This window comes from Coregonus clupeaformis, unplaced genomic scaffold, assembly GCF_020615455.1.
Source record: "Coregonus clupeaformis isolate EN_2021a unplaced genomic scaffold, ASM2061545v1 scaf0052, whole genome shotgun sequence".
NCBI lineage: Eukaryota > Metazoa > Chordata > Actinopteri > Salmoniformes > Salmonidae > Coregonus > Coregonus clupeaformis.
The window spans coordinates 441,419-460,951 of NW_025533507.1; the positions used below are offsets into that span (position 1 = coordinate 441,419).

General features: G+C 40.0%; 1 protein-coding gene across 5 annotated transcripts in view; it reads right to left on the bottom strand.

Moving 5' to 3' along the window:
- Positions 1-638: 638 nt before the first annotated feature.
- The window catches only part of LOC121567799 (glutamate receptor 4-like), a 135,459-nt gene continuing 116,564 nt past the window's right edge, over positions 639-19,533 (bottom strand). Inside the window, exons 15-18 of one of the 5 annotated variants that reach the window (XM_041878087.2) lie at positions 9,942-10,189; positions 5,759-5,873; positions 4,643-4,780; positions 639-1,936 (exon numbers count right to left, since the gene is read on the bottom strand). In XM_041878087.2, coding sequence (XP_041734021.2) covers positions 1,778-1,936; positions 4,643-4,780; positions 5,759-5,873; positions 9,942-10,189 — 660 coding nt within the window. In that variant the 3' untranslated portion in view covers positions 639-1,777. Of the gene's footprint in view, positions 1,937-4,509; positions 4,781-5,758; positions 5,874-7,395; positions 7,511-9,941; positions 10,190-19,533 lie in introns of all 5 variants that reach the window. The other 4 variants (XM_041878088.2, XM_041878091.2, XM_041878089.2 and 1 more) reach the window with 4 other exon arrangements.

Genomic DNA, 19,533 nt, shown 5'->3' on the forward strand with positions numbered 1-19,533 from the left:
CTAAGGGGACAGGACAACTTCACTGCATCAAAGGGACGATGGACGGGGCCATGTACCGTCAAATCTTGGGTGAGAACCTCCTTCCCTCAGCCAGGGCATTGAAAATGGGTCATGGATGGGTATTCCAGCATGACAATGACCCAAAACACACGGCCAAGGCAACAAAGGAGTGGCTCAAGAAGAATAACATTAAGGTCCTGGAGTGGCCTAGCCAGTCTCCAGACCTTAATACCATAGAAAATCTGTGGAGGGAGCTGAAGGTTCGAGTTGCCAAACGTCAGGCTTGAAACATTAATGACTTGGAGAAGATCTGCAAAGAGGAGTGGGACAAAATCCCTCCTGAGATGTGTGCAAACCTGGTGGCCAACTACAAGAAACGTCTGACTTCTGTGATTGCCAAAAGGGTTTTGCCACCAAGTACTAAGTCATGTTTTGCAGAGGGGTCAAATACTTATTTCCCTCATTAAAATGCAAATCAATTTATAACATTTTTGACATGCGTTTTTCTGGATTTTTTTGTTGTTATTCTGTCTCTCACTGTTCAAATAAACCTACCATTAAAATTATAGACTGATAATTTATTTGTCAGTGGGCAAACGTACAAAATCAGCAGGGGATCAAATACTTTTTTCCCTCACTGTATATATATATATATATATATATATTCATTTGTATTGTATATAATATGTATTTATAAAAAGATGTATTCATAATTACATGTGGCATTTTCTTATATTCATTATTGCAATGAATTATTACCTAAGATGGTTAAAAAAGAGAGGTGAGTTCAGTTTTGCTACACAGTTATTTACAACAGTTTAAAAAGCAAGCTTCTGATACAGTCAGTACCTTCCCTCTCCACTGGAACACAATATGGCCATGTCTCACATTATACCCTATCCCCCATATAGCACACTACCTTTGACCAGAGCTCTAGATGGTTAAATGTGGACCTGGTCAAAAATAATGCCTTATATGGGGAATTTACTTTGATAAGTTTTCTTAACTTTTCACAGAATGTACAGCTTCACCTCTGTTCCCTGCCCAGAGAAGTGATAAGTCTAGTTGTTAATAACTATTACATTTTTATTTTTTATTTTTTTCATAAACCACTGTGAATCCTACGGTCGTGTTAGCCATATGAGTTTGGAGATATCCGTTGAGTTGTCGTCTATTACTGTAACTTCAGTGATCTCTGCGTTGTGTTTGCGAGACGCTGACCAAAGCGTTGTAAGAAAGCAAGTTCGTCTGAATAGTTAATGGCGAAAGAGCAGGTTTGTACAGTCCAACGTTTTCAGGTTTACAGTTTTCTGGTCTTATAAGTGATTCTCCTGGTTCTTATTCTTTGCAGGCAAGTGAAGATGATGAAAATGTTGATGATGATGATGGTGTTTGTCCTGAAGCATTGTTTCCTGGTAGGGGATCAGGGGTGTGGCTTGTTAGAGGACGCAGTCTATCACATCGGAGCAGATAAAGTCACGTCTGTCTGCTCATGACAGTGCCCAAAGTCCTCTTCATCATCATCATAATTTGTTCTTTCTCACTGTCAGTTTGTCACCTTGTTGTCCTTGTTTCATGGATCTCCCAAAGTTTACACTCAAATTAGGATTTTAGTGTGATGGTGAGCGTTATATTTGTCCCTCCTCTCTCCCTGTAGTTGCTGTTAGCTTGCTGGCGGTCTCTGGTCTGTGTGTGTGTGTGTGTGTGTGTGGTGTCGGGGTGGTAATGACGTAGCCGTGTGTGTGTGTGGTTAAGGCACAGTGTGTGTTTTTGGTTTTCAGGGTAGGCCCGAGGGTAGGATAAACCCTGGGTGTCTGAGGGAGTGGCCAGCATGGACGGCCTTAGGGCAGTCCGGGGTTAAGACACGCCCATTCTCACCCACACTGCCTGTGATTGACAGCCGAGCCTTGTTCCGCATGGCTTCTGTGAAGGGCAGCTGGAGGGGAAGAGCCAGAGGAGGGGGAGGGGGAGGGGGGTGATTAGAGAGGGAGGGGCAATGGGAAAAGAGGAAAGAAATAAACAGTTATGAGTTTTTGTAATATGACCCTAATGAATCAAATTGATCATTCACTTTGAAAACATAGGAACATACAAATACATGTTCATATGCTCATAAGCACGAATGAATGCACACACACACACACACCAGCATAAGAATTGGAACATACAGGTAACTGCCAAAATAAAGGGAAAACTTGGGTAAACGAGGGCTACAAAGTATATTGAAAGCAGGTGCTTCCACACAGGTGTGGTTCCTGAGTTAATTAAGCAGTTAACATCCCATCATGCTTAGGGTATGTATAAAAATGCCCAGTTCCCATTATTTTGGCTACCATGGCTAGAAGATATCTCAGTGAATTTGGGTCTCAAAGGAGCATAGGGGGTTTAAAGGGTGTGTCACCAGATTTCAACGCAATTGAACATTTATGGGAGTTTCTGGAGCGACGCCTGAGACAGCGTTTTCCACCAACATCAACAAAACACCAAACGATGGAATTTCTCGAGGAAGAGTGGTGTCACATCTCTCCAATAAAATTCCAGACACTTGTAGAATCTATGCCAAGGTGCATTGAAGCTGTTCTGGCGGCTCAACACCCTATTAAGACACTTTATGTTGGTGTTTCCTTTATTTTGGCAGTTACCTGTATATGACTACTTAAACTAACATTGTATAAAAAAGGCAGGCAACAACAAACACACAGATGCTCAGGATACATTTCAAATACGTTTGGGTGAGACATCTGCATTTCAAGGTGACCATGCATTTCTGGGGTTTTGTACAGTAAGATGATTTTTTTTACAGTAAGGTGAGTTTTTTTACAGTAAGGTGAGTTTTTTTTGTACAGTAAGGTGGGGTTTTGTAAGGTGAGGAAAAGGGGAAGTGAGGGGTGTTTCACAGATTTAGAATTATAGAGAGAGACTGACTGACTGTTTTGTCATGGGCAACACTTTATAGGAATACACTACTCAGTGATATACAATGTTCCTAATGTTTCCTTTGGAAATGTTATGTTTATCTCTTTTGCATTAACACTTCAAGCACCAACAGCGGTCAAAAAACGTAATATTTTCAAATCCCTTTTTTTAAAATCCTTCAGACATTTTGGGATTTTGTCAAGCAACTGGTTACCAAGAAAAAAAGCTAAATTTACCACGTTTTCTGTGTTAATATGGAGGAATTAAAAATAATCTCTCTTTTTTTTATACTAGTGGTAAAAATGTGAACTCAATAGTACACTTTGTGATAAAGCACCAAATTTGGCACGGAGGTAGATGTATGTACCCTGAAGAGATATACAGTAGATATGGAGCCACCCCAGATTTGACCCGTGGTGGGCATGGCAGCCACTATAACAAAAAAAAGAACTCACAAATGTAAATACATATTTAGCTTCCAGTCAACGTCTCTGTTCCAGGTCGAGAGTCTCATCTTTCAGATACAATTGGAACTAAAAGTTTGATGGCACCGGCGCCCTTATCGCCTATATCAGCCATATCGGTGGCCATCTTAGGTCATACCAGTATGTCAGATTAGCTCAATCGCCAATTTTTTCAGCCACTGAGTATCACAGAAACACAACACTTTGAATGAATAACATAATTTCTTTCAAAACAAGTGGCTATGGATGAAATTGATAAAAATATTATAAAAAAATACAACATACAAAAACATATATTTTGAAACATCAAATTTGACTATAAATGTGTGCTTACATTTTTTTGGGGGAATTTAAACCATTTTCTTTTTGTTACAAAAGGTTAATAAACATTTTTTTTACTGCTAGACAGCAATAATTACCAATTTGGGGTAAAAAATGATCCATGTTGGCACTTTTAAGCCAAAAATATGTTGTCGCTTTTAGGGTTAACATCAATAAGCAGACATCCTCTATAAAGTGTTTGGTTGATTTGAGTGGATTCTTCTCTAACTCTACCTCATTTGGGAATGTTCGGGCATCTACAATTCTACAACTCTGACAGGGGGCTTAACTTGTCTGTAAAACTCCAGTCCTCCAATGAAGCAGTCCTGCTGGTTTTCTGTTCTCCCCGGTACCTAACTGGTCGATCAATGTTATTGATTGAATAGAGAGATGGTCCATACACCTGCTTACCAAGGTCTAAATCAATCACTTGTTAGAACAGTGTTAAAACCAGCAGACAGTGCGGGCCTTGAGGACAGGAGATATGCACCAATGTTCTAATGTATTATGTGCTGTATGTGTGATACACTGAGTATGGACAGAATGCAGGTGTATAACATCATCATCATCTGCAGCCAAAGACGATGGAACCAATCTGCCACCTGCCCCCAGAATGCTCTGGGGTGAAGCGCTACACAGCAACGATCAGAAAAACAAACAAAAAACTGAAGCATAAGAAGCTGTCGCAACAGGAAAACAAAGGGGAAAACTAAAGCACGTTGGTTCCACAATGCTTCACCACAGACACAACAACACTGGTCTGCTGTTGCTAGAGGCTACACGCACAAGAAACTTCACACCAGCCCACCTATAGGAGACCCTAAGTCCTACCCCTATATCTTGACCCCCTCGGAGCCGTATACGTTGTACCCCTCTCTATAAGTGGCTAAATTCTGGGTGCTGGGAGAGGGGCTGGGGCAGTGAGGGGGGCTAAGGTCCACCTTCATGCGCTTGGCCTCGGCACGCGACTTGTAGCAGAACTCGACCAGGGCCACCAGCATGGCCAGGCCCAGACCCCCCACCAGGATGTAGAAGACCCCGGCCACGTTGCTCAGGCTCAGGGCCTGGGAGGACTTGTCCTGGGAGGGGGGACGGACAGCACAGGGTTAGAGAGAGAGAGAGACAGTGAAGCTAGTGAGACACAGAACAGGGCAGCTTAGTTATTTATTTTTTAGCAGAAAAACGTCTACTTCTACGAACAACAACAGCATCTACCACTACTATGACTAGTCTACTAGGGTAAGCATTTCTACTACTACCATCATTAAAGCTTATTATCTACTAGTGCATATACTACAACTATTATTACTACTATGACAGTACTACTACATCGACTACATATCTACTACTAATGCATGACTACAATTTAAGTAAATAAACATTTTAATATTGCTACAAGTATTAAGTATTGAGTCGAGGATGACTAGTACATCATACCAATTAAAATATATTCAGTCATCGTATTAGTCAGGCTTTTGGATGAGTGATGAAAAAGTATTCTATTCAGACACTCTTGGTGAAGGTCCCCGGTATTTTAAGAACTTCACTGGCATTCTTAGGAGTTCTCTGATGTTCTAAGAATCTCTCTAGTGTTCTTCTAAAGACATCTGTAGTGTTCTAAGGACATCTTAGATGTTGTAAGATTATCTGTAGTTTTATAAGACTCATGACTTCATAAGACTCTTTGACTTTTCTTCTACACAGAGTAACACAGAGAATAGTAAACTGAATGGTATTCGGAGACTAAGGCCATTATTATGAAGGCCATAATCCATTTTCCAGAAATTACAAAGTATACATTTTATATATTTTTTATAGTATATATTTTTCTTCGAAATCACATTATACAGGCAGATGTTGCATAGGCAGAATACTAACAGTGATAGAACTAGAAAGGTATTCAACAGTAATCAATCAAATAATATATTATTATATTATATAAAAATATAACTGATGCTAATCCTAATGCTAATCCTAGTCTCCATGCTAATCTAGAGGCGTGCCTGTCTGTCACACAGTGAGGGTGTTTGGTCCCCCACTCTGCCCGCGACACTGACCTTACTTCCCGAGTCCTTGGGTCCACACTCGCCCTTATCGTACCACCATTTGTTTTTCAGTTTGTCTAAGACGCCTGCTTCACTCAGTTTCAAAACCGCAAGGTTTACCGGGGTTCTTGGCGTGTAAAAATAACATAAATAACATCATAGGTCATGTTATTTTATGTTATTAGGTCACATACAGTCAGAACTGTCACATCAATGGCACTGCTTGGTAAAAGTGACCCAGTCTGGGTCCCACTGAGTACATGTGTGTATGCTCGTTGGGGGGCTGAGGGGGGTGAGGGCTAAGCGAGCTACAGACATATGAGTGGGACCCCCCTGCATCACTTCAGGTAACGTGCCCATACTGCCCCAGCCGGTGCTCCACAAGCAGAGGCAATTACTGTGAACGCAGGACTATTGGCAGGGCCTGCTCACACTGGGAGAGAGGGGACTGCATTGGACAATTTACTGCACGTCATTAACAAGCTCTGGGTAAGAGATCTGAAGAGGAATCTAAAAGGCAGAAAACATAAAGTACATCATCTCTCTATTTCATTCCTACGTCCTCCTCTCTATCTCTCCCTCTACGTCAGGGATCATCAACTAGATTCAGCCACGGGCCAATTCTTTCTTGAGCAGATGGTTGGTGGGCCGGAACATAATACAAATATATATTTTTATACTGCAAATTGACCACAAGAAGCCTAAACAGATATAATATTTGACTAAACCATAATAATTTCAAACCTCAATTACATTTGGGAACATTGTCCTGTGTAGGGTGCCGTCTTTTGGATGGGACGTTAAAACGGGTGTCTTGTGTCTCTGTGGTCATTCAAAATCCCATGGCACTTATTGTAAGAGTAGGGGTGTTCACCCCGGTGTCATGGCTAAATTCCCAACCTGGCCCCATTCCATCGTGGCCACCTAATCCTCCCCCTCATTCCTAATTGACATATATCCCTCCTCACCTCTCCACCTGATAGTGGATGTGTGGTGAGCGTTCTGGCACAAAAATGGTTGCTGTGCATCACTGAGGTGGGTGCTACACATTGATGGTGGATGAGGTGAGTTTCCCCCTACTATGTAAAGCGCTTTGAGTACCTCAGTTGGTAGAAAAGTGCTATATAAATCCAATCAATTATTCTGAATGATTATTATTTGTATACGATGACATATGTCTCTCTATTATGCGTGGGAATACTTGGGAACAGATTTCCAAAATTAAAATCACTTGGAGCTGATTTCCTGGTGTTTTTACAGTCTTTTATGTCCTACAATGATAATTCAATTTTTTTTTTTAAATAATAAAATAAAATATTTTTTTTTTGCTCAGAAAACTTGGGGGGCCAAATAAAACCACCCGCTGGCCAGTTGGGGAACCCTGCTCTATGTTCTGACAGCCTTCTGGTCCACACTCCTCTCTCCAGAGCATCCACTAGAGGACCACTATTCCTGCTTTGACAGTAATTGCTCTCCTATCTCTCTCTCCATCACTCCCCTCCTCTCCTTCCTTCCTCCCTCGTTTCAGACCGAGGGGAGTCGAAGTGGCATGATGTGGTCATGTTCATCAGTGATCTGTGTGGCTGGGGCAGATGCACGCATTACTTCCCGAACACGGTTGAACCGCGTTTGGAGACAGAGAGGCTAACCTTGGAGTCCCCTCCCCCGCTGCCACACTCTCCCTTGTCGTACCACCATTTATTTTTCAATTTGTCCAACAGGCCCTGCTCGTTGAGTTTTAACACGGCCAGGTTGACCGCATTTCTTCAGAGGGATAAAACATAGTTGGTCAGAGGAGGGATGGAGTATCAGCCAATGATGAGCCAATGGGATGAGGAAAAAGAACGTCGGTGAGTGGTTGGAAGGCATCAGATTAGTGGACATGCACAACCCTCCAGACAACCCTCTCTCTTTCTCTCTCTCTCTCTTCCAGCATTTACATCCCCCCTTATTATAGAGATATCTTTGCAACATTGAAAGCACACCCTTAGAATGGTTATGCCAGTTTTCTGTTGCTAAATCAACACATAGAGCCTACAGAGAGAGAACCAACAGAGCCAAATAGCCCAAACCCCTTTCATTCAGTTCACCTTTACCGCTATTGTCTGAATGATGTGCAGCAGGGCGGGTAAAGGGGAGTGGTGGAGCCCTGGTTAAATGTTGTGTTAAAGCCTATCTTAGTCCCCTGCTGACACAGAGCTAATACCCTGCTTCTGGTGTTCTGGTCCCTACCACTCCTGCCCTCCTCCCCTGCAGCTCTCCACCTCACACCCCTGACAGGAAACGACCTCCAAAAACAGACCATGGACACAGAGGGCTAAAATAGCACATACTCACACTGGCACTGGCACTGGCACTGTGTGTGTGTGTGTGTGTGTGTGTGTGTGTGTGTGTGTGTGTGTGTGTGTGTGTGTGTAGGGAGGGAGGAGGTGGGGGGGGGGGGGGGGGGGGGGTTTGGACAGACAGACAGAGAGTCAGAAAGACAGACAGTCATTATTTTGTTATTGTACACTGAGCTGCCTCTTGGCTCAGAGGCTAGAGAGAGAGAGAGAGTTCTCCTGGGTGGGCTGCAAGCCATGGAAAATATCACCAACATAAGAAGGTTAGGGGAAAGGAATAAGGCTATATAGACATCTCCCAAACATGGAAAATAATTAGAATTATATAAGCAATATATATTATCATATTAATTCCCTACATATAGTATTAAGTAGACATCTTACTACTAATAATAAGCTTTATCAAAATCATTATCATCATCATCAACTTAAATCTGTGCTTTGAACGGCTTGCCGCGAGCAGGGGCTCTCGCCTGACGTGCGCTCTCCCATCCACGTGCATGGTCCCGGTAGGTTTTCCGATGATAAGGAGAAGCCATAGACAGCAGTCGATAGTCCCAGAATAGTGAGGGGCCAGGTGGGGACTATCGTCCACTGGCTGTCACTTTTCCCTCGGAAACAGAAAACCATTTATCTGAGTGGAAGAGGAACCCTCGTAAAGGGGCAGGGGAGTGGGTGGACTTCTTTGCACAGTGCACAGGGGGAAGTTATAGGAAAAGTTATAGAAAGGGTGTCAGTATTCCTGCTGCTATAGATGGGACTCCTCTTGGTCCAAACACACACACACACACACACACACACACACACACACAAACACACACACATTTGATCATGTTTCAGGGCATCATCAATTCATTGGATTGTGTGATTTTTTTTGTTTTGATTGATTTGATTTGATTGATTTGATCTGTATTTTGGGATGTTATGAAATAATTTGATAGCTTTTTGTTCCCCCCATTGGCCAGGCCCTTCAAAGTCCTGTTTCCTGTGTGTCTATAAATTCCCCTGGGTGGCTCTGGGAGTCATGGCAATGCCACGGTGACCGCCCCTCCCCACGGCATCACCGTTAGTAACTTCATTCACAATCAGCCTGTCCAAAAACAGATAGTATCTACAGTACACTCTATATCTGAGAATGAAGGAATGAGACAGTAAAGACAACAAACGAGTGGACAGATTACCTGATCGGTGGCCCTGTGAAGAGAGAGAGTGAGTGAAAGAACAACAGACAGAGATGGATGGATGTAGAGATGGAGAGACAGCAAAACAACAGAGCAATGGAGCTAACAGGCACAAAGAACTCAACACAACATCGAGAGAGAGAGAGAGAGAGAGATAGAGAGAGAGAGAGAGAGAGAGAAATAAACTAATGAGAGAGAGATCAAGAGAGAGGGAGGGAGAGAGAGAGGGAGAGAGAGAGGGTGAGAAATAAACTAACGAGAGAGAGAGAGAAAGAGAGAAAGAAAAATAAACTAAGGAGAGAGAGAGAGAGAGAGAGAGAGACAGACAGACAGACAGACAGACAGACAGACAGACAGACAGACAGACAGACAGAAAGAAAGAAAGAAAGAAAGAAAGAAAGAAAGAAAGAAAGAAAGAAAGAAAGAAAGAAAGAAAGAAAGAAAGAAAGAAAGAAAGAAAGAAAAAGAAAGAAAGAAAGAAAGAAAGAAAGAAAGAAAGAAAGAAAGAAAGAAAGAAAGAAAGAAAGAAAGAAAGAAAGAAAGAAAGAAAGGGGAACAGAAATAGACCAGACTAAGACACTACTAAGTGATCCATATAAAAGGCACACCAGGGTAGGTGGAATACCATAACAACAGTTGAGTTGGGGACTACCATCGTTATACTACTCCACCCACCTTAGCTGTGAGCCTTTAGGTGTAGCGATGCCATAGCCCTTGGAGTCCAGGTTGCCTCCAACCTTCATCGTGTCGCAGGGCTTGCGTTGTTCCGTGTACTCATTCATGGTGGACTCCAGGAGGAAAGCGTACTTCCCTTTGGACTTGCGGACGCGAGCCACGCCCTCCGCTGTGGTCTTAGCGAAGACAGAAGGCTCAGCAGACTTCATATAAGACCACATCTTCTCATATACCGCGATCTTTGACCTCTGAGAAAAGGAAAGGCAGAGAGAAGAGGTGAGAGGTTAGCGTTAGGGTTAGTTATCCATCCATCCATCCATTCATCCTTTTATTCATCCATACATCCATCCATCCATCCATCCATCCAGATGATGTGTAAAGCTGAATTATTGGGACATGTCCTCACTGCTGCAATGATCACTGGTCTAGAAATATTTATGGTCATCTGCAGCTGCTGTTCACAGGGCATTCATTTGAATGTAGTGAGAGAATGAGAAATGATCTAAGCAGCATGGAAATGAGAAAAGCATGAAACCAACTGCTAGTGGACAGTGTAATATTGTAAATTGTGCTATAGCTTTAGGGAGTGGTGCTGCTGTCTCTGTGAAGACAGGGAGGGATACTGTCTGTCTCTAAACAGACACTGTTATACACACACAACTTTATGATTACCTTGGTGTGCTGCAGTGTGTGTGTGTGTGTGTGTGTGTGTGTGTGTGTGTGTGTGTGTGTGTGTGTGTGTGTGTGTGTGTGTGTGTGCTGGGTGTAGTGAAGGATGAAAATAACAAGCTGGGGAACAAACTGTCTTCTCCACAACCGTCTTGTTACTCCTTTGTTTTTATCCTGTATTTTTTCCATCTCTCTCCGTTATGAAGTGTTATTCCCTCTCTCCATTATGAAGTGTTATTCTCTCTCTCCGTTATGAAGTGTTATTCTCTCTCTCCGTTATGAAGTGTTATTCTCTCTCTCCGTTATGAAGTGTTATTCCCTCTCTCTCCGTTATGAAGTGTTATTCTCTCTCTCCGTTATGAAGTGTTATTCTCTCTCTCCGTTATGAAGTGTTATTCCCTCTCTCTCCGTTATGAAGTGTTATTCTCTCTCTCCATTATGAAGTGTTATTCTCTCTCTCCGTTATGAATTGTTATTCCCTCTCTCCATTATGAAGTGTTATTCTCTCTCTCCGTTATGAAGTGTTATTCTCTCTCTCCGTTATGAAGTGTTATTCTCTCTCTCCATTATGAAGTGTTATTCCCTCTCTCTCCGTTATGAAGTGTTATTCTCTCTCTCCGTTATGAAGTGTTATTCTCTCTCTCCGTTATGAAGTGTTATTCTCTCTCTCTGTTATGAAGTGTTATTCTCTCTCTCTCCGTTATGAAGTGTTATTCCCTCTCTCCATTATGAAGTGTTATTCTCTCTCTCCGTTATGAAGTGTTATTCTCTCTCTCTGTTATGAAGCGTTATTCTCTCTCTCTCTCCGTTATGAACTGTTATTCCCTCTATCAGTTATGAAGTGTTTTTCCCTATCTATCTGTTATGAAGTGTTATTCTCTCTCTCCATTATGAAGTGTTATTCCCTCTCTCTCCATTATGAAGTTTTATTCTCTCTCTCTCCGTTATGAACTGTTATTCCCTCTATCCGTTATGAAGTGTTATTCTCTCTCTCCGTTATGAAGTGTTATTCCCTCTATAAATTATGAAATGTTATTCCCTCTCTCCGTTATGAAGTGTTATTCTCTCTCTCTGTTATGAAGTGTTATTCTCTCTCTCTCCGTTATGAAGTGTTATTCCCTCTCTCCATTATGAAGTGTTATTCTCTCTCTCCGTTATGAAGTGTTATTCTCTCTCTCCGTTATGAAGTGTTATTCTCTCTCTCCGTTATGAAGTGTTATTCTCTCTCTCTGTTATGAAGCGTTATTCTCTCTCTCTCTCCGTTATGAACTGTTATTCCCTCTATCAGTTATGAAGTGTTTTTCCCTATCTATCTGTTATGAAGTGTTATTCTCTCTCTCCATTATGAAGTGTTATTCCCTCTCTCTCCATTATGAAGTTTTATTCTCTCTCTCTCCGTTATGAACTGTTATTCCCTCTATCCGTTATGAAGTGTTATTCTCTCTCTCCGTTATGAAGTGTTATTCCCTCTATAAATTATGAAATGTTATTCCCTCTCTCCGTTATGAAGTGTTATTCTCTCTCTCCGTTATGAAGTGTTATTCTCTCTCTCTCCGTTATGAAGTGTTATTCCCTCTCTCCGTTATGAAGTGTTATTCTCTCTCTACGTTATGAAGTGTTATTCTCTCTCTCAGTTATGAAGTGTTATTCTCTCTCTTTGTTATGAAATGTTATTCCCTCTCTCGATTATGAAGTGCTATTCCCTCTATCTGTTATGAAATGTTATTCCCTTTCTCTCCGTTATTAAATGTTATTCCCTCTCTCCATTATGAAGTGTTATTCCCTCTATTTGTTATGAAATGTTATTCCCTCTCTCTCCGTTATGAAGTGTTATTCTCTCTCTCCGTTATGAAGTGTTATTCTCTCTCTCCGTTATGAAGTGTTATTCTCTCTCTCTCCGTTATGAAGTGTTATTCCCTCTCTCCGTTATGAAGTGTTATTCTCTCTCTACGTTATGAAGTGTTATTCTCTCTCTCCGTTATGAAGTGTTATTCTCTCTCTTTGTTATGAAATGTTATTCCCTCTCTCCATTATGAAGTGCTATTCCCTCTATCTGTTATGAAATGTTATTCCCTTTCTCTCCGTTATTAAATGATATTCCCTCTCTCCATTATGAAGTGTTATTCCCTCTATTTGTTATGAAATGTTATTCCCTCTCTCTCCATTATGAAGTGTTATTCCCTCTCTCCATTATGAAGTGTTATTCTCTCTCCGTTAATAAGTGTTATTCCCTCTATTTGTTATGAAATGTTATTCCCTCTCTCCATTATGAAGTGTTATTCTCTCTCCGTTAATAAGTGTTATTCCCTCTCTCCTTTATGAAGTGGTATTCTCTCTCTCCGTTATGAAGTCTTATTCTCTCTCTCCTTTATGAAGTGTTATTCTCTCTCTCCGTTATGATATGGTATTCTCTCTCTCTGTTATGAAGTGTTATTCTCTCTCTCCGTTATGAAGTGTTATTCTCTCTCTCTCCGTTATGAAGTGTTATTCCCTCTCTCCATTAAGAAGTGTTATTTTCTCTCTCCGTTATGAAATGTTATTCCCACTCTCCGTTATGAAGTGTTATTCTGTCTCTCTCCGTTATGAAATGTTATTCCCTCTCTCCGTTGTGAAATATTATTCTCTCTCTCTCCGGTATGAAGTGTTATTCCCTCTCTCCGTTGTGAAATATTATTCTCTCTCTCTCCGGTATGAAGTGTTATTCCGTCTATCTGTTATGAAATGTTATTCCCTCTCTCTCCGTTATGAAGTGTTATTCTGTCTCCGTTATTAAGTGTTATTCTCTCTCTCCGTTATGAAGTTTTATTCTCTCTCCGTTATGAAATGGTATTCTCTCTTTCTGTTATGAAGTGTTATTCTCTCTCTCCATTATGAAGTGTTATTTTCTCTCTCTCCGTTATGAAGTGTTATTCCCTCTCTCCGTTATGAAGTGTTATTCTCTCTCTACGTTATGAAGTGTTATTCTCTCTCTCCGTTTTGAAGTGTTATTATCTCTCTCCGTTATGAAGTGTTATTCCCTCTCTCCATTATGAAGTGTTATTCCCTCTCTCCGTTATGAAGTGTTATTCTCTCTCTCCATTATGAAATGTTATTCTCTCTCTCCGTTATGAAGTGTTATTCCCTCTCTCCATTATGAAGTGTTATTCTCTCTCTCCATTATGAAATGTTATTCTCTCTCTGTTATGAAATGGTATTCTCTCTCTCTGTTATGAAGTGTTATTCTCTCTCTCCGTTTTGAAGTGTTATTCTCTCTCTCCGTTATGAAATATTATTCCCTCTCTCTCCGTTATGAACTGTTATTATCTCTCTCCGTTATGAAGTGTTATTCCCTCTCTCCATTATGAAGTGTTATTCCCTCTCTCCGTTATGAAGTGTTATTCTCTCTCTCCATTATGAAGTGTTATTCCCTCTCTCTCCTTTATGAATTGTTATTCTCTCTCTCCGTTATGAAGTGTTTTCTCTCTCTCTCTCCGTTATGAAGTGTTATTCTCTCTCTCCATTATGCAGTGTTATTCCCTCTCTCCATTATGATGTGTTATTCTCTCTCTCTGATATGAAGTGTTATTCTTTCTCTCCATTATGAAGTATTATTCCCTCTCTCCATTATGAAGTGTTATTCCCTCTCTCCGTTATGAAGTGTTATTCTCTCTCTCCATTATGAAATGTTATTCTCTCTCTCCGTTATGAACTGTTATTCCCTCTATCAGTTATGAAGTGTTTTTCCCTATCTATCTGTTATGAAGTGTTATTCTCTCTCTCCATTATGAAGTGTTATTCCCTCTCTCTCCATTATGAAGTTTTATTCTCTCTCTCTCCGTTATGAACTGTTATTCCCTCTATCCGTTATGAAGTGTTATTCTCTCTCTCCGTTATGAAGTGTTATTCCCTCTATAAATTATGAAATGTTATTCCCTCTCTCTCCGTTATGAAGTGTTATTCTCTCTCTCCGTTATGAAGTGTTATTCTCTCTCTCTCCGTTATGAAGTGTTATTCCCTCTCTCCATTATGAAGTGTTATTCTCTCTCTCTGATATGAAGTGTTATTCTCTCTCTCCATTATGAAGTGTTATTCCCTCTCTCCATTATGAAGTGTTATTCTCTCTCTCCGTTATGAAGTGTTATTCTCTCTCTCCGTTATGAAGTGTTTTCTCTCTCTCTCTCCGTTATGAAGTGTTATTCTCTCTCTCCATTATGAAGTGTTATTCCCTCTCTCCGTTATGAAGTGTTATTCTCTATCTACGTTATGAAGTGTTATTCTCTCTCTCCGTTTTGAAGTGTTATTATCTCTCTCCGTTATGAAGTGTTATTCCCTCTCTCCATTATGAAGTGTTATTCCCTCTCTCCGTTATGAAGTGTTATTCTCTCTCTCCATTATGAAATGTTATTCTCTCTCTCCGTTATGAAGTGTTATTCTCTCTCTCTGATATGAAGTGTTATTCTCTCTCTCCGTTATGAAGTGTTATTCCCTCTCTCTCCATTATGAAGTGTTATTCCCTCTCTCCGTTATGAAGTGTTATTCTCTCTCTACGTTATGAAGTGTTATTCTCTCTCTCAGTTTTGAAGTGTTATTATCTCTCTCCGTTATGAAGTGTTATTCCCTCTCTCCATTATGAAGTGTTATTCTCTCTCTCCATTATGAAATGTTATTCTCTCTCTGTTATGAAATGGTATTCTCTATCTCTGTTATGAAGTGTTATTCTCTCTCTCCGTTTTGAAGTGTTATTCTCTCTCTCCGTTATGAAATATTATTCCCTCTCTCTCCGTTATGAACTGTTATTATCTCTCTCCGTTATGAAGTGTTATTCCCTCTCTCCATTATGAAGTGTTATTCCCTCTCTCCGTTATGAAGTGTTATTCTCTCTCTCTCCATTATGAAATGTTATTCTCTCTCTCCGTTATGAAGTGTTATTCCCTCTCTCTGTTATGAAGTGTTATTCTCTCTCTCCATTATGAAGTGTTATTCCCTCTCTCTCCGTTATGAATTGTTATTCTCTCTCTCCGTTATGAAGTGTTTTCTCTCTCTCTCTCCGTTATGAAGTGTTATTCTCTCTCTCCATTATGAAGTGTTATTCCCTCTCTCCATTATGAAGTGTTATTCTCTCTCTCTGATATGAAGTGTTATTCTTTCTCTCCATTATGAAGTATTATTCCCTCTCTCCATTATGAAGTGTTATTCCCTCTCTCCGTTATGAAGTGTTATTCTCTCTCTCCATTATGAAATGTTATTCTCTCTCTCCGTTATGAAGTGTTATTCCCTCTCTCTGTTATGAAGTGTTATTCTCTCTCTCCATTATGAAGTGTTATTCCCTCTCTCTCCGTTATGAATTGTTATTCTCTCTCTCCGTTATGAAGTGTTTTCTCTCTCTCTCTCCGTTATGAAGTGTTATTCTCTCTCTCCATTATGAAGTGTTATTCCCTCTCTCCATTATGAAGTGTTATTCTCTCTCTCTGATATGAAGTGTTATTCTCTCTCTCCATTATGAAGTGTTATTCCCTCTCTCCATTATGAAGTGTTATTCTCTCTCTCCGTTATGAAGTGTTATTCTCTCTCTCCGTTATGAAGTGTTTTCTCTCTCTCTCTCCGTTATGAAGTGTTATTCTCTCTCTCCATTATGAAGTGTTATTCCCTCTCTACGTTATAAAGTGTTATTCTCTCTCTCCGTTTTGAAGTGTTATTATCTCTCTCCGTTATGAAGTGTTATTCTCTCTCTCCGTTATGAAATGTTATACTCTCTCTGTTATGAAATGGTATTCTCTCTCTCTGTTATGAAGTGTTATTCCCTCTCTCCGTTATGAAGTGTTATTCTCTCTCTACGTTATGAAGTGTTATTCTCTCTCTCCGTTTTGAAGTGTTATTATCTCTCTCCGTTATGAAATGTTATACTCTCTCTGTTATGAAATGGTATTCTCTCTCTCCATTATGAAGTGTTATTCCCTCTCTCCGTTATGAAGTGTTATCTCTCTCTACGTTATGAAGTGTTATTCTCTCTCTCCGTTTTGAAGTGTTATTATCTCTCTCCGTTATGAAGTGTTATTCCCTCTCTCCATTATGAAGTGTTATTCCCTCTCTCCGTTATGAAGTGTTATTCTCTCTCTCCATTATGAAATGTTATTCTCTCTCTCCGTTATGAAGTGTTATTCTCTCTCTCTGATATGAATTGTTATTCTCTCTCTCCGTTATGAAGTGTTATTCCCTCTCTCTCCATTATGAAGTGTTATTCTCTCTCTCCGTTATGAAATGTTATACTCTCTCTGTTATGAAATGTTATTCTCTCTCTCTGTTATGAAGTGTTATTCCCTCTCTCCGTTATGAAGTGTTATTCTCTCTCTACGTTATGAAGTGTTATTCTCTCTCTCCGTTTTGAAGTGTTATTCTCTCTCTCCGTTATGAAATGTTATACTCTCTCTGTTATGAAATGGTATTCTCTCTCTCCATTATGAAGTGTTATTCCCTCTCTCCGTTATGAAGTGTTATTCTCTCTCTACGTTATGAAGTGTTATTCTCTCTCTCCGTTTTGAAGTGTTATTATCTCTCTCCGTTATGAAGTGTTATTCCCTCTCTCCATTATGAAGTGTTATTCCCTCTCTCCGTTATGAAGTGTTATTCTCTCTCTCCATTATGAAATGTTATTCCCTCTCTCCGTTATGAAGTGTTATTCTCTCTCTCCGTTATGAAGTGTTATTCTCTCTCTCTCCGTTATGAAGTGTTATTCCCTCTCTCCGTTATGAAGTGTTATTCTCTCTCTACGTTATGAAGTGTTATTCTCTCTCTCAGTTATGAAGTGTTATTCTCTCTCTTTGTTATGAAATGTTATTCCCTCTCTCGATTATGAAGTGCTATTCCCTCTATCTGTTATGAAATGTTATTCCCTTTCTCTCCGTTATTAAATGTTATTCCCTCTCTCCATTATGAAGTGTTATTCCCTCTATTTGTTATGAAATGTTATTCCCTCTCTCTCCGTTATGAAGTGTTATTCTCTCTCTCCGTTATGAAGTGTTATTCTCTCTCTCCGTTATGAAGTGTTATTCTCTCTCTCTCCGTTATGAAGTGTTATTCCCTCTCTCCGTTATGAAGTGTTATTCTCTCTCTCCGTTATGAAGTGTTATTCTCTCTCTTTGTTATGAAATGTTATTCCCTCTCTCCATTATGAAGTGCTATTCCCTCTATCTGTTATGAAATGTTATTCCCTTTCTCTCCGTTATTAAATGATATTCCCTCTCTCCATTATGAAGTGTTATTCCCTCTATTTGTTATGAAATGTTATTCCCTCTCTCTCCATTATGAAGTGTTATTCCCTCTCTCCATTATGAAGTGTTATTCTCTCTCCGTTAATAAGTGTTATTCCCTCTATTTGTTATGAAATGTTATTCCCTCTCTCCATTATGAAGTGTTATTCTCTCTCCGTTAATAAGTGTTATTCCCTCTCTCCTTTATGAAGTGGTATTCTCTCTCTCCGTTATGAAGTCTTATTCTCTCTCTCCTTTATGAAGTGTTATTCTCTCTCTCCGTTATGATATGGTATTCTGCTCTCTGTTATGAAGTGTTATTCTCTCTCTCCGTTATGAAGTGTTATTCTCTCTCTCTCCGTTATGAAGTGTTATTCCCTCTCTCCATTAAGAAGTGTTATTTTCTCTCTCCGTTATGAAATGTTATTCCCACTCTCCGTTATGAAGTGTTATTCTGTCTCTCTCCGTTATGAAGTGTTATTCCCTCTCTCCGTTATGAAGTGTTATTCTCTCTCTCCGTTATGAAGTGTTATTCTCTCTCTCCGTTGTGAAGTGTTTTTCTCTCTCTCTCCGTTATGAAGTGTTATTCTCTCTCTCCATTATGAAGTGTTATTCTCTCACGTTATAAAGTGTTATTCTCTCTCTCCGTTTTGAAGTGTTATTATCTCTCTCCGTTATGAAGTGTTATTCTCTCTCTCCGTTATGAAATGTTATACTCTCTCTGTTATGAAATGGTATTCTCTCTCTCTGTTATGAAGTGTTATTCCCTCTCTCCGTTATGAAGTGTTATTCTCTCTCTCCGTTATGAAGTGTTATTCTCTCTCTCCGTTTTGAAGTGTTATTATCTCTCTCCGTTATGAAATGTTATACTCTCTCTGTTATGAAATGGTATTCTCTCTCTCCATTATGAAGTGTTATTCCCTCTCTCCGTTATGAAGTGTTATTCTCTCTCTACGTTATGAAGTGTTATTCTCTCTCTCCGTTTTGAAGTGTTATTATCTCTCTCCGTTATGAAGTGTTATTCCCTCTCTCCATTATGAAGTGTTATTCCCTCTCTCCGTTATGAAGTGTTATTCTCTCTCTCCATTATGAAATGTTATTCTCTCTCTCCGTTATGAAGTGTTATTCTCTCTCTCTGATATGAATTGTTATTCTCTCTCTCCGTTATGAAGTGTTATTCTCTCTCTCCATTATGAAGTGTTATTCTCTCTCTCCGTTATGAAATGTTATACTCTCTCTGTTATGAAGTGTTATTCTCTCTCTCTGTTATGAAGTGTTATTCCCTCTCTCCGTTATGAAGTGTTATTCTCTCTACGTTATGAAGTGTTATTCTCTCTCTCCGTTTTGAAGTGTTATTCTCTCTCTCCGTTATGAAATGTTATACTCTCTCTGTTATGAAATGGTATTCTCTCTCTCCATTATGAAGTGTTATTCCCTCTCTCCGTTATGAAGTGTTATTCTCTCTCTACGTTATGAAGTGTTATTCCCTCTCTCTCCGTTTTGAAGTGTTATTATCTCTCTCCGTTATGAAGTGTTATTCCCTCTCTCCATTATGAAGTGTTATTCCCTCTCTCCGTTATGAAGTGTTATTCTCTCTCTCCATTATGAAAGTGTTATTCTCTCTCCGTTATGAAGTGTTATTCTCTCTCTCCGTTATGAAGTGTTATCTTCTCTCTCTCCGTTATGAAGTGTTATTC